Raw genomic sequence first — 13,525 nt, forward strand, 5'->3', positions numbered from 1 at the left:
TAGAAGGAGGTATGTGTACTCATCAAAGGACATGTGTATATTTTGCACCAAAAGAGCAAGTGAAACAAGGCCACCAAGTTTTGCACCAAAAAGGCTGGATTCTGCAGCTAGATTGTGTTGTGCCAGTCAAGTAAATAATGTGCAGTTACTTTATTTAATTCTGCTTCTGCTCTTAAGGAGGGGCAAAAGGCTCCACCGGACAATGAAATGATTACTATGGAGCCCAATTATGGCTTCTTAGCAGACATTGTTTATGTACTTTCATACCTACCTTTGCAGGCATAAGGGCTAGAAACCTATTTTTCCAAAAACAAAAAGCTGAGATGTAATTCTCAGTACAGATTGTGATGGGTTTTCAGCACATGGGTGGAATTTACAGCTTGCACAGACCTGAATATATTGGCCAGGTTGCACATAATGGTAAAGCAAGCTACTGTATGGCTTACTAGGACCGTGAAAATGTGTGGACTCCCAGAGAGAAGCTTGCATCCTCTTTGCTCCTCCACAGTCTCTTTTTTACTCCTACACTGATGATGTCTGAACCAGGGCTCACGGTTTATTTCTTTCCTCACTAGAACCATGAACTGAAGCCAAGGTTTATTTTTGACTATAGGTTGCAGCTACCTGAATCATGAGTTCAGATGACATGCAAAGCCATACCGTGGCTTGGCTTAGCACATAACAAAAGACAAAGGATGCGAAAAGCAACTGTGAGCTCTTCTCCAGGAGTCTGCATGTTTACACAGCTCTGATAAGCTATAATTTGACTTTCTGTGATGTGGAAGCATCTGAACCCAGAATTTTGGTTTGTCAGTCAACAACAAACTTGGCTTGAGTCTGCCTAGAGATCCTGGTTTTTTTAAGAAGGAAACAAACCATAATTGGACATCACACTAAGCTGTTTTTTTTTACCCACTGATGTCCGGGCAAGAGAGAAGTAGGAGCTATTGGGCCTTGTGCACAGTATGGTTTATTAAACTAGTGTCTTCGGCTTACTGTTAAAATGAAAAAGTAGGAATTCCTTTATATAACCTTCTGTGTTACCTTTTCTTGCAGGCAAGTAGATGGATATATGTACAACTGTTATATGTGTGTTTGTTTCCCCCCCCCTTCTCTCTCTAGTACTCGTGAGAGCTTAGCTTCCAACACGTCAAGCATTGTTGAAAGCAACAGGCGCCAGAACCCAGCTCTCAGTCCTGCACATGGTGGTGCAGGTCCAGTGTTCAGCTTCCGTGCAACTGCTGACCCGCCAACAAGCGAAAATGAAAAACTGCAGAAACCTGCTAATTGCCTGCAAGCTTCTGTTACAAGTGTTTGATAGTGCTTCTGCCTCAGATCTTCTGTCTCATCCTATACAGCAAAGTTTACGACACTGGGACTGATGTTTACGTCTTTTGGAGGGGGGGGGGAAACCAGGCATCTCAACCGCACAGTTTTTGTGTCTACCTAAACTGTGTTGCTACATAGGCTAGGGACAACAAAGAAATCTTTATTTCAAGGTATTGCTTTTCACATTTTGCGGCTCTGTAGCAAGAGAATAGCAGTAGGGATAATATGTACACTTTTGCTTCACTTAATCGTAACTGAGCACATATATGAAAGTCTAGACACTGTAAGTGTAACCTGCATTTTCAATGTCATGCAGTTGCCAACTTCATTTTAAAATGCCACAGATATGTGATGCCCCCTACCACTGGTTAAACTATTTGCCACAGAGATGGTTCTTTTCCTTTATAAACTGAGCCTTCGTTGAAAGTAAACAACTAAGGGTCACCTTGAGGGAAAACAATGCGAAATGAGTCTAGGAAAGACCTCAGCTCTACCTGTGAATTATTTATACATCTGTCATTTTCACTGTGAGTCTTCATGACATGATCTTACAAGAATCCATAGCAAACGTAAGTCAAAAGAGGTCGCGTTTTGGGGAAGAGGTGGGAAATAATGGAGATGTTATCTATTTTTACTTTTATTTTTTTAAAGTATGAGATGTTTACCTAAAACTTAATTCTTAATTTCCCCTAGTTGAAAGCAGGGATATAAGACTTTGAATTGAAGGTGAGGAAGGAGAGACCTAACTTTGATTGAGGCACATCACTAAGTGATAGAAGAGGTAACAGGTGTTTTTGGTTTTTAAAAATATAAAAGGCAAGTAAAGTGATCACTTTTTAAATGTGTCACTCCAGTTGTTACCCCAAATTATTATTATTATTATCAAAGTAATTTGTTAAGAAGAAGAAGAAGAAGAAGAAGAAGAAGAAGAAGAAGAAGAAGAAGAAGAAGAAGAAAGCTCTTTGTGATACAAATGATGAATTATGGCCTGAAGGGTTGATTTCTTTCTATGGAAGGACATATTATATTTTTATTTTATGTAGCTTTTAGAGTGCCTAAATTAGGCTATTGAAACTAGCATACACTGTAGAGAAAAGATTTAGAGACTTAATAAACTTCAGGCCTTTTATTGAATTACATTTCTTTGTGAGGAAACATTGTATGGAAATACTTAGTTTAAAAATAATCATGAGTTTTAAATGTGTCCAGGTGGATCACTGATGAAGAGAGAGATTATTTGTTTGATCCGAGAAAATGAGATATTCATTGATGTACTCAAAAGTTTGCTAAGTTTTTCATCAACAAAGGTTAGTTCAATAAAAGACATCGTGTTACCTCTTTTGTGAGTCTCACAAAGTTGATAGCAGAAGTTCTGTATCCACAGGTTTATTATATCTAATGTGTATGTCCTGAAATTGCTAATCCAAAGTAATCTATTTTTAAAGAAAAGTATTCTAGATTAATGTTTAGAGAGATCTGCAATTTCAAGAGTAAACTTGAAAAGTATAAAGGGCCAAATTCTGCTGTCTGTTATTTATGCAACCCAGTACTGCATAAATTTTGTTTTCAAACAATCATAATGGTGGTACAAGTAGAATAATAAAACACAATAAGAAAGATCAGAAGCAGTGTAAATTGTTGTATGGATTGACATTTACACTATCTGTCTTTTGTTGATATCCAGGTGATATAACCAAGCATACCATTAAAGACGGTATTTTCATCAGGTACTGGTGATGATTTGTATAACCTGTTCAAGCTTCACTTGTGTTCTGTGTTGTCTTCTGAAAGTGCACTCTTACCTTAAACAGTTTTAAACAGCTTTCAGGTGCTTATTAAATAGCTTTACAAACACTAGGCACAATTGGTTTCAGTTTACACCGGGGTAAATCAGTCCATTGCAAATCCAGGGCACTCTGGTACATATGCAGGGACTCAGATGTGTGTTTAGTACCAAACAAACTGGAGCTCTTCCTTTAACTTTAGCGTTAGGAAATGCTCCATACATGAAATCCCATTGTGCACACTGAGCCTTCTGGGTCCTGTGAAGCTTTGAGTTGTAGCCCTGCTATCTGGAACAACCAGTGAAGAATCAGGCCTAGATACTTGCTTTATTATCATATATATATATTTGCTACAAGTAGTGAGATGGCTCAGTGCATATAATGGAGATTATTATGCTGCTTGGTTGGTTAGTTACTTGGCCTCCTGCCTTATAAATACCTTTGAAACTATGGTATAATAACCTAGAAATGCATTGCCTGACAAATCTCATTCCTTACATAGGTAACTCTGGGAATATTTAATACATGCAGGTTCCAGAGTTATTACGTTTTGGGGAGGAAATTGCTATAATGCTATACAGTAGCAATGTATGGGTTGTTGTTTTTTAAGACATGCTCTGATATTTATAGTATGCATCAATTCACTACAATTGCTGGAATGATATCAGAATTCATAACTGAAAGTAAAAATTAAAATGCGGTATAAAAATGTGAATGAGGAAGATATTACCATGTATGGGAAATATGCTTCCATTAGTTAAGATTATTGAAATGGATACATTAAGCAGTTATACAAAAGACATCATTCCAGTGTTTTAACAATAAATTCTCCCTCGGCTGACATTTAAAGGTCCCCAAAGATGAGCTTTTAAAAGGTTCTGTTAATATTGGCATGGCTATTGGCCAATAATATGTTTGTGGCATTTTATTAGCATTAATGTGAATCTCGGAACATGTTATATAAATGAAACTTACAAAAAGAAACATTATTAATGTGCATTCTTTTAAAAAAGAAATATAAAGAAAGTCCATTTTGAGATTATAGACATATACTCACAGGAGTGGAGCTTGAGTGTTTTCATCACTGTTATCCTGTGATGAAATCATGATGACCTTATATTGCATGGTTGATCATCTATCATCCTTCTAATGTATCAACTTAAAGGTTTACAGAACCAGAATGCGTTGAATCTCTATGTTGTGTTCAACTTTAAAGGGTCAACACAAATCTGTCGGCATTTTGCACACTTGATATGTATTATTATAATACAACATGTTACTTTTATGGTAAAATTCTTTTTTACACATATAACTACCTCCATGAATTTGATGAAATGCAGCAACATGTCTTTTTTTAAAAAAGGGTATTGTTAAGAGCGACGTTTAAACTTTATGAAGAAATAGGCCATGACGTTCTCTTGTGTGTCGATGCTTGCATATGAAGTCATTTTTCATTGCCATGATTTCCTGTTACTGTATTCAATTGGCTTTTGGCTTTAGTAGTACGAGATTTTATACAAGGGTCATAGAATCTTTTAGATAAACAAAGGGGGGGGGCCTCAAATTTGTCCTTTGTCTTTCCATTTCTGCTGAAGTTTCTACCTGGTAGAAAGTCTAGTGTTGCTTGTACTTTAGAAGCCTGTTAAATATATACAGTATATGGAATATGATTGGCAGTTTGCGGCTTAGCAGAAGACACACCGGGTACTTTACTGCCTCCATTTAAACTCTTTGGGCCCTATTCTGCCTTCATTTATGGCAACATATCATGCCAGAGTTTAGCTTAAATCTTTGCATTATCTGCCTCCCAAGTGGGCCGCTGGCGTAATACGCTCTCAGTTTTCTCAATCATGTGCATCTTGGGGGTTGAATTCTATAGAGCCCAATATTTTTCACAATGAGATAAATAGTCTGAGATTCTGATATTAGTGTTAATAATAACAGAACCACCAAATAAGCCGTAGGAGTGTTTTTCCTTTAAACATACAGTAAAAAGAGCGAGGAACAGTTAAAGTATCTTCAGAAGCATCTTTTGCGAGGTAAGCGCATTGAGTGGCAGCTTCCCTTCAAAGCTATGATTTCTCTATAAATATGCTAGATATATTTTTAGGGAGTTGTTCAGCTAAATCCATGCCATTATCACTCACACAGAAATCCAAAACAAGATTGGAGGAGCATATTGTTAGAACCTTTTAACACCGTTAAAATAATACTGGCTTTATTGTAGTCAGGGCTGTGAATGTTCTGTACCTGGGGAAAAAATCCCAATTCTACAGCAAAGTAATCCAGATTCTGTACCAAGAAGAGCCATCTCCTGAGAAATAAATATGTTTTCCCTGCATCCGCTACCCATAGAAGAAGGAGAGGGAGGGAGAGACACATAGGATTGAAGCCACACACATCCCAACCACTGGTAGTCGTGTGCAGAGCCATTCTAAAAAATTTAGATTTCCCGTGTGTATTTTTGAACCTCTGTTTGCAGAGATTCATAGGATGCTGACTCTCATGCAGCACCCAGATTCCAGTCCACACGTGCGGTACTGTCATGGACACACAGAATAAATATAGTCCTGATTCTAATAGGCAGATTAGCACAAATAGCTGTGTGGTTTAAAAGCATTCTTGCCTTCAGTAAATCACCAGCCATGTCTGTCAATCGGAAGAAGTAGCAATTATTTCCCTCCCCGCTTTCTTGGTGGGGCGGCGGCAAATTTTTGCTCTAAAGAGCTGTTCATTAAAGATTGGGAATGCACTGATACTGTACTTTTTCCTGAGAATCTCAAGCATTTTGCAAACTTAACTAGTAGAAATAAACTCCATTGCAGTCAGTTTCCAAGTCAATGTAGCCAAGTTCCAAACCCTCTCAAATACAGGGTTTCCCTCATCCTGCTTGTTTGACTGCCTAGTAACAATGAACATTTGTTTAATATTTAAAATTAAGTTCAGAGTTAACATTACAAAGTTAGTTTTTAAGCTGTCTAAGAAAAGAAACCGTTTTGGAACCTTGAAGTGGCCCTTACTACAGTGCCAAAATGTTTTATCTTCCAGCAACATAGCCATTCTCACTAGTGAAAAAGAACTAAAATTACTACACACAAGAGAAATACTAAAATGCATATTTTGAACAAGCCTTTTCCAAATGTGAAATCGCTGTGTTCAGTAAATTAGAGACTGCTGTAGTTTATATTCCTCTCTGCTCCTCAAAGAATATTTCCAACTAATTTCGTTAACTTAAATAAATCACTTTTAAGTTATAATCTTAAAGATAATCATCCCAATCTACAGTAGTTCATTTGATTTATACCCCTCTGCTTCCAAAATGTAACACTCCTCTTTACCCATTAGACAATCAAGGCATGCTTTCTTTTGCCTAACAGGTGACCATCGCAGCATCCACTTTGAGAGAGAGAGAGGTTTCTCCTCTCTGTCTTTTGAGCTTGCTCTGCTGGGTTTGGGCAATGGAATGAAATAAAAGTATAATGAGATGTCACAGCCATGTTAGTCTTTTGCAAGTGAAGAGTGTTCTGGTACCTTAAAGACTAATAAATGTATTGTGGCATCAGCTTTCGTGGCCCACAGTCCACTTCATGCACATTCCACAGAGCAGTTGTTAGTCTTTAAGGAGCCACAACACTGTTTTGTTTTCATTCTAGTTCCACCTTCGCTTTCATTCGTGTGAAATTAGCAGAAAATACGTAAGCCTCTGTGCTTTGAATCCGTTTCAGTATTTCAGTTTTAAGAACATGTCATGAAAATGGTCCCAGATCAGCCCAAAGGGGTGTGAGCATGGAGGTGTTTTGTGACATGTATTCACAAAATATAGCATGAGAGGGATGGATTGTCTGTTAAACTAAATGTGTAGTACAGCAGGCCTGTCGCTCACAATATTACAGTCTGCCTTGGATCTGCAAGGACATGGGGCTCAAATCTAAAGTGCCTGATAGACTCAGTACATGACTGCTGGTCCATCATCGTTCGGTTGGGGGTGAGTTAGTTGGCTTGTTATGGCCACAGCCCAAGTGGGACTATGATGGAAGCATTTGTAAGTATCCCATAGTTAATAGAAAATACAGTGACAGTTCCAGCATCATGTGACTGAGAGGCAGAGGCCGTGTTAACCACTTTAGAAAAGTTTAAAATAACAGTAGCCTATGCAGCCTATACAGTTAGTGGACAAGAATAGTTAATGATGAGAGAGAAGTTGTTTTGGTCCATCTAGCAGTGGCAGAAGCAAAGTACTTCTGTTGGGAGATGGTTCCCAGGTCACAGCTTATCATAGAGCCATTGTGTATCATATTCTGCAGCTGCCAGACTCCTATCATGCCAAGTATATGATGCATAAACACAAACTCACCAGAGTGCCTCCACTTTGAGTTGTTCTGCATCATAAAAAGTACCCTAAGAAACATTAAGTAAACTTTTCTTTTCTCATTGACAAACTCTCTCACATACCCCTTGATGCTATTCCATAATGATTCGCAACAATACTGTGATTAGAGGTTATAGACAGCTTAAAATATATCAGACACCCACCTGTGAGCATGAATGATAGGGCCCTTTGAATAATTGGCACAGATGTTAACTTCTATATGAACAGGAGACTTGGATTAAAGGGATCATAATTCTGCAGGTAACCTGTGAGTGACTGAATGTGGTTGTTGCTTTAGGTTTAAATGAGTTAATAAATGCAAGTGGGACTTACTGTATGCTAGAAGGGAGTTTTGCAACCAAGACTGCCTTGTATAAATGTGTTTGCACTGAAAAAAAATTAAAATTACTTGGTCTCTGGTTGCTGTAAAGGTCATCCGAACTGGATGTTCTGTTTATATTGTATAGTATTTCATATGAAATAATACAGTTCATGAAATGTCTTCCCTTAACGTTACTGATTTATAACAGCACATTTGTGACATGGTTTTTATTGTGTCAGTGTACCATATTGTAAATGATGATAACTTGTCATGCTTAGTATAATAACTTAAAAGGAAAAAAAAGGACAGGGATTTTTGTAAGTCTATATTTGAAAGTCCCTCCATATGGTAATATTGTGTTCATGTTGTTTATGTAGTGTTGTGTGAAATATCCATTTTGGATTGTGTTACTTTTTAAAATATTAAATAACATTTGGTTATATGTTACGTTTTCAAGTCTTTTTTATTTTATTTTGCAAATGCCACTGATGTGAGGAAAACGTGTATGCTAGTTGCGTTTTGTGTTTTCAGTCCATTTTATCATGTTCATGTTATACTTTTTCTGTGTTAGAAACTAAAATGTTTTTTGAGCATATGAAGCTGCCTTATAACATCCAATCACTGAGCCATCCGAACATCCACGAGTATGCTCGGGGGATAGTTGAGGCTTGTGGGGTAAGATTACCTCCTTAGAATTTTACTTTCACTTCTGCAAACCTTGGTGTCCCATCCCACCCCCACCCCCCAGCATGCTGATACACCCCACTTTTGTTTCTTCTTGGACCGATTTTGACTTCCATGTAGCTAGTACTCCTCAACAGAGTTCATCATTAGAAGGAGTGATCAGTTAAATTTTGCTTACCACCACACACCCTTAGAAGGCTAACAGAGTCATAGAGTTGTATTATACCTCAAAGGTCAATTAGTCCAATCTCCTGCTGATGGAATAAATAAAGCATTCCTAATAGGTGGCCATTTAGCCTCTGCTGAGATACCTCGAACAATAATATATTCAGGGAATTTCCTTTGGGGGGGAATACAAATAAATATTTAGAAAATGTTTGGTTTAAGAGAAGAGGTAAACTTACAAATGAACTTGCATACGAGAAGCTTGGAAATTGGTTATAGGCTTAACTAATAACCAGTACACAAATATTGTTTGTTTATATCTTGTCTTTGAGGATGCAAATTCTAACCAAGGTGACTTACAAGTAAAATGAAAACAACAATAATAAATTCACAAGACAGTATTATTGCATACATCAGGACTGTTCCCACATGGCAGTTGGTGACATGAAATTGGGTACCTTGAACCGACTCTGAGGGTTTTTGTTTTTGTTTATATATTCTGCAGTTATATATTACGCTTGATTCCAACTTCGCCTCCATAACCCCAGAGTTTCCCCCAGGCCTTCCAACCCATATCCTATGCGGGCTGAGGAAACACTGAAATTTGGGCATGTGCTTTATATATTTTTAAATCTTAGTTCGATAACAAACCTCTTTTATAGCTTATCTTAAGCTGCAGAGCACATTATCTGGGGTAGATGTAAAAAAGATTTGAAATTACTGTTATTCTAGAATATAGACTGAGAACTTAAACTCAATGATGTGTTTGTTTTTCTATCTCCCTTTGGAGAGATTCTGTTCTGTTCCCTTTTTCTTTTGCGTTGACTTAACAGGCTGCTTCCAGTAATGAAAAAATATTGGACTGGGATGGAATGTGATCCACTCAGCACACCTGGCAGCTGATGCTGTGATTCATTTGAACCCAGTCTTTGTCAGTAAGTAAAATCTCGCAATGTGCTTGGATGGATGGATGACTTAGTATCGAATTGGACCCTGCTGTTGTAGGTACTGGGTGCACCTGACACAACTTTCTATATTTACAGGAATTAACCTTTGTGACCTATAACTTGTAGAACAAAAACAGTGACACTATTTTCACTGTATATACAGACACCATTTTGTGATGAGCTTACTCTGTTTATCTTCAGATATTTGCAGGTAAGGAATCCCTTTCCCTCAAGTATGTGATATATTTACCGTATGGTGCTACAAAATATCAAAAAACAAAAATCCTGTTTATCATTAATAACAACATGTTTTAGCTTGGGGTTTTATAAAATATCATTATAGAGCAGAATGTTTTCCCGAACTTGTTTATTTCCCTTATGGGTGACTTATCTCATTACCGGTAGCTTTAGTTCAGTCATGTATTTTTTCATCTCATATTTCATGCCATGAAGATGTGGCTTATGTTAAATCACTTCATTGAGTTATTCTAGCTCTGTGTTGCCCAAACACATAATCTATTCAATGAGAGACAACTAATGCCCTTGTCAGCGCAAGGTTTGTTATGACTCCTTTTGTAAACTCTGGGGGGTCCCATATGGATGTAGGCTAGGAGCCATTTTGGAGAGCTACCACCATGCAGCTCTTAGGGCTGCCCTTCTACCTTCCTCTGCTAACTGCCACGATAGAACAGTCTTGCCCTAAGGGAAACAGGGAAGAAGTAGATAAGCATCTTCAAAACAAAAACAGTTGCTTTTTCTGTTTGATTGGTGCTTACTGTTTTTATAATTTTTTTGTAAATTGCTTTGTGAGGTGGACCTGAAAAGTGCTGTAAGGGAGGAGAACAGCAGGGAGGGGCAGCGGGAACCTCAGCGGTATGAAGGAAAATATTGGTTTTTAGCTACATTGGTAAAATTAGGTGGGAAATGATCTTACCTCAAAAGTTGCAAAGAGGGAAGCTGAGGAAAATGCATTCAAAGTGAGCATTTCACTCACCTTCCTTCGACACTGGGGAGCTGGAGGACAGTTGAGAGTGACAGAAAAACTGAAAAAACCTTACCTAAAACAGACCAGTATCCTGGACAGAGGGGAACATGTTCCAAAGGGATAAACAGTAGACAATGGTCCATAAAAGAACAAAAAAGTTACGTTAAAAGAGCAACAATTTAAAGTTTGAATAAATGTGGGAACTTAACCAATAAGGGATGACAGATGTGTGTGTGAGGGGGGAAATTATGTGAGTGAAAGTGTGTTGAGAGCAGTGTGTCTAAAGAAAAGGAAGAGCTAGTAATTTAGAAAGTTAGAAGAATAAACTCAGTGAAAGAACACATTCTGCAGTTCTATGGTTCTGTGTATTGAAAGTATGTTCACATATTTCCTTCACAAAGGCCCTTCCACATTTCCAATAACATTTGAGTGCCATATGTATACTCATACATGAATCATAGAATCATAGAGTTGGAAAAGACTACAAGGGCCATCCAGTCCAACCCCCTGCCAAGCAGGAAACACCATCAAAGCATTCCTTGACATATGGCTGTTGAGCCTCTGCTTAAAGACCTCCAAAGAAGGAGACTCCACCACACTCCTTGGTAGCAAATTCCACTGCCAAACAGCTCTTACTGTCAGGAAGTTCTTCCTAATGTTTAGGTGAAATCTTCTTTCTTGTAGTTTGAATCCATTGCTCCGTGTCCGCTTCTCTGGAGCAGCAGAAAACAACCTTTCTCCCTCCTCTATATGACATCCTTTTATATATTTGAACATGGCTATCATATCACCCCTCAACCTTCTCTTCTCCAGGCTAAACGTACCCAGCTCCCACATGAGTTTACCCTGTGCATACTCGTGTTTATACCAGGTCCAGTAAACATTATGCACCCATTTCTTCTTAACAGTGAATAGATGCCTTAGTTGAGCCTAGACATGTAGGCCCCATTTTCACATTCAAGAGAAGATTGCTTAAGCCCAAGGCTCACACATATGCTCTGCAATTTGTGCAGCCTAACATGTTGAGGCAATGTGTGAACCAGTCCCAAATTAATCACAATATGCATTAAATATAAATAACTGGAAGCCATAACTTGGATCAGTGGTATCATCACTGGCTTCACTCCATTGCTCTTTTCCAAACTGTGAATAGACCAGCTTTCCCCCGTCATATATAACCACTACTTTCCAACCAAGTTGAAACTCCCACCCCCACCCCACCCCACTTCGCTTTAAGTATGCCTGGTTTTCTGCATGTTAGAAAGTAAATTATGCTGCCCTTGACCAAATATTACCATACCTGATACTGTTGGTTCTTCTGAGAATATGCCCAAATTTCCCTAGGAAGTCTGAAAATGATCTGACTTCAAGTTTGATTTTGTGTCCTCCTTGTTCAGGGAGCTAATATAATATCCTGGATATGAAAGTGTGTGTCTCTAGTTCCTTAAAAATAAAGTGCTGGAACCAGAGAGTGGTCATTCTTGAACTGTTATAACCAGCCAGTCAGTCTCAGCTTTCCTGTTACACAGGGCCGGCTCTAGGGGTAGGCTGGGTGGTGTGGGGCGCCAGGTCGACAGGGGGGCGCTGCATGGTGAAGCCGTGTGGAAACCACGCTGCGTGCTGCGCCCGCCCACCAGTCGCGGGAAGAAGCGGGGCAGGAGCGCTGGAGCGGTCCGCGCGCCAGGGCGCCCGACCCGCTTAAGACGGCCCTGCTGTTATATCGCATATGGATAGTGCTTCCAGTCTCTTAATGTTGCTATCCTCTCCCCCTCTCTAAAAGCATGTTAGTGCCATTAGAATAATAACTACAGTACTTCAGATTTTCAGGCTGCTTTTATCAAAGAGAGAAACCTTTCTTTGTGTGTTAACTTTAAATGTATTTGAATTTTAAATATAGAAGGGTAGGCCTAAGTAAGGCCAGAAGAGGGAGCTCTGAGTTAGGTTTAAAAAAATGAGAAGTAAAGCTATATAATAAGGAAATTATTGTCTTGTCTCTGAGCATTAGCCTGACATACATACATACATACATGTAAGCAATATACTATACACAGTTGTTTTCATGACCTAATGCAGTTTTCATTACCAAAAGCAGGGTGCCCTCAAGCCTTGTGTTCACCAATGCCCCCCTCCTGTTTTTTAATTTTTAAATAGGTTGGGGTTTGAAGGTTTCTTCTGATTCTTTGATGGGGAGGAGAGTTACACACACAAACCTACCATTCAGCTTGACATATCTTGTTTTGTATGTCATGCATCTATCTCATATATTGGTTTCACCTTTTAAGTTGCATTACTGAAATAAAGGCACTTTTCGATGATATTCTAATTTCCCGAGTTTCGAGTTTCACCTGTACATGCCATGAAAAGGAAACAGCAAAAGATTCAAATTTAATTGTACTGTAAAGGCTTAGGTTATCTAAATTATTTCTCATTTTCCACCTTTAGGTCCTTGTTTGACAAAAACAAAAATCAAAAAAACAGAGCAACGCAGTAGCATGGAAGTGTCCATTGCTCTGACTCCCACTTTTCTGGATATGCTCAGACAAGCTAAGCCTACCATAACTGCCAACACTAGAAGTAACAGACAGCTTTTGCTACTCCTACTACCTCCTTGTACAGTACAGTATGTACTCTGAAATTTGCCAGACTCTGCCTCTAAACTTGCCTGGCCACACCCATGTACCAGAAAGTTTTAAATCAAAACTTGGTAACCAATTTTTAATATTTCTTGTAAACCACTTACAAGTTTTATAACAATCAAGCAGTCTATAAATTATAAAGGGAAAGGAAAAACCCTACCACTGAGGGTCAAAGTAGAAGTGGTTCTAAATGTATCTTTACACTTCAGATGTACGATTTTTTAAATAATTCAAATAGCAGCTCAGATTTTTTTTGGGGGGGGCTCATCATCTTCGTTATCATAGCAAGGAGGGAGAGTTTTTC

The 13,525-nt window shown here is 38.5% G+C and overlaps 1 protein-coding gene across 2 annotated transcripts in view; it reads left to right on the plus strand.

Annotated features, from left to right (window-relative positions):
• The window catches only part of STOX2 (storkhead box 2), a 104,866-nt gene extending 93,206 nt beyond the window's left edge, over positions 1-11,660 (plus strand). For both annotated transcript variants that reach the window (XM_035111718.2, XM_035111719.2), the window contains one exon: positions 1,123-11,660. In XM_035111718.2, coding sequence (XP_034967609.2) covers positions 1,123-1,318 — 196 coding nt within the window. In that variant the 3' untranslated portion in view covers positions 1,319-11,660. The remainder of the gene's footprint in view (positions 1-1,122) is intronic.
• The last annotated feature ends 1,865 nt before the right edge of the window (positions 11,661-13,525 follow it).

The sequence above is a fragment of the Zootoca vivipara genome, chromosome 9, assembly GCF_963506605.1.
Source record: "Zootoca vivipara chromosome 9, rZooViv1.1, whole genome shotgun sequence".
Lineage (NCBI taxonomy): Eukaryota > Metazoa > Chordata > Lepidosauria > Squamata > Lacertidae > Zootoca > Zootoca vivipara.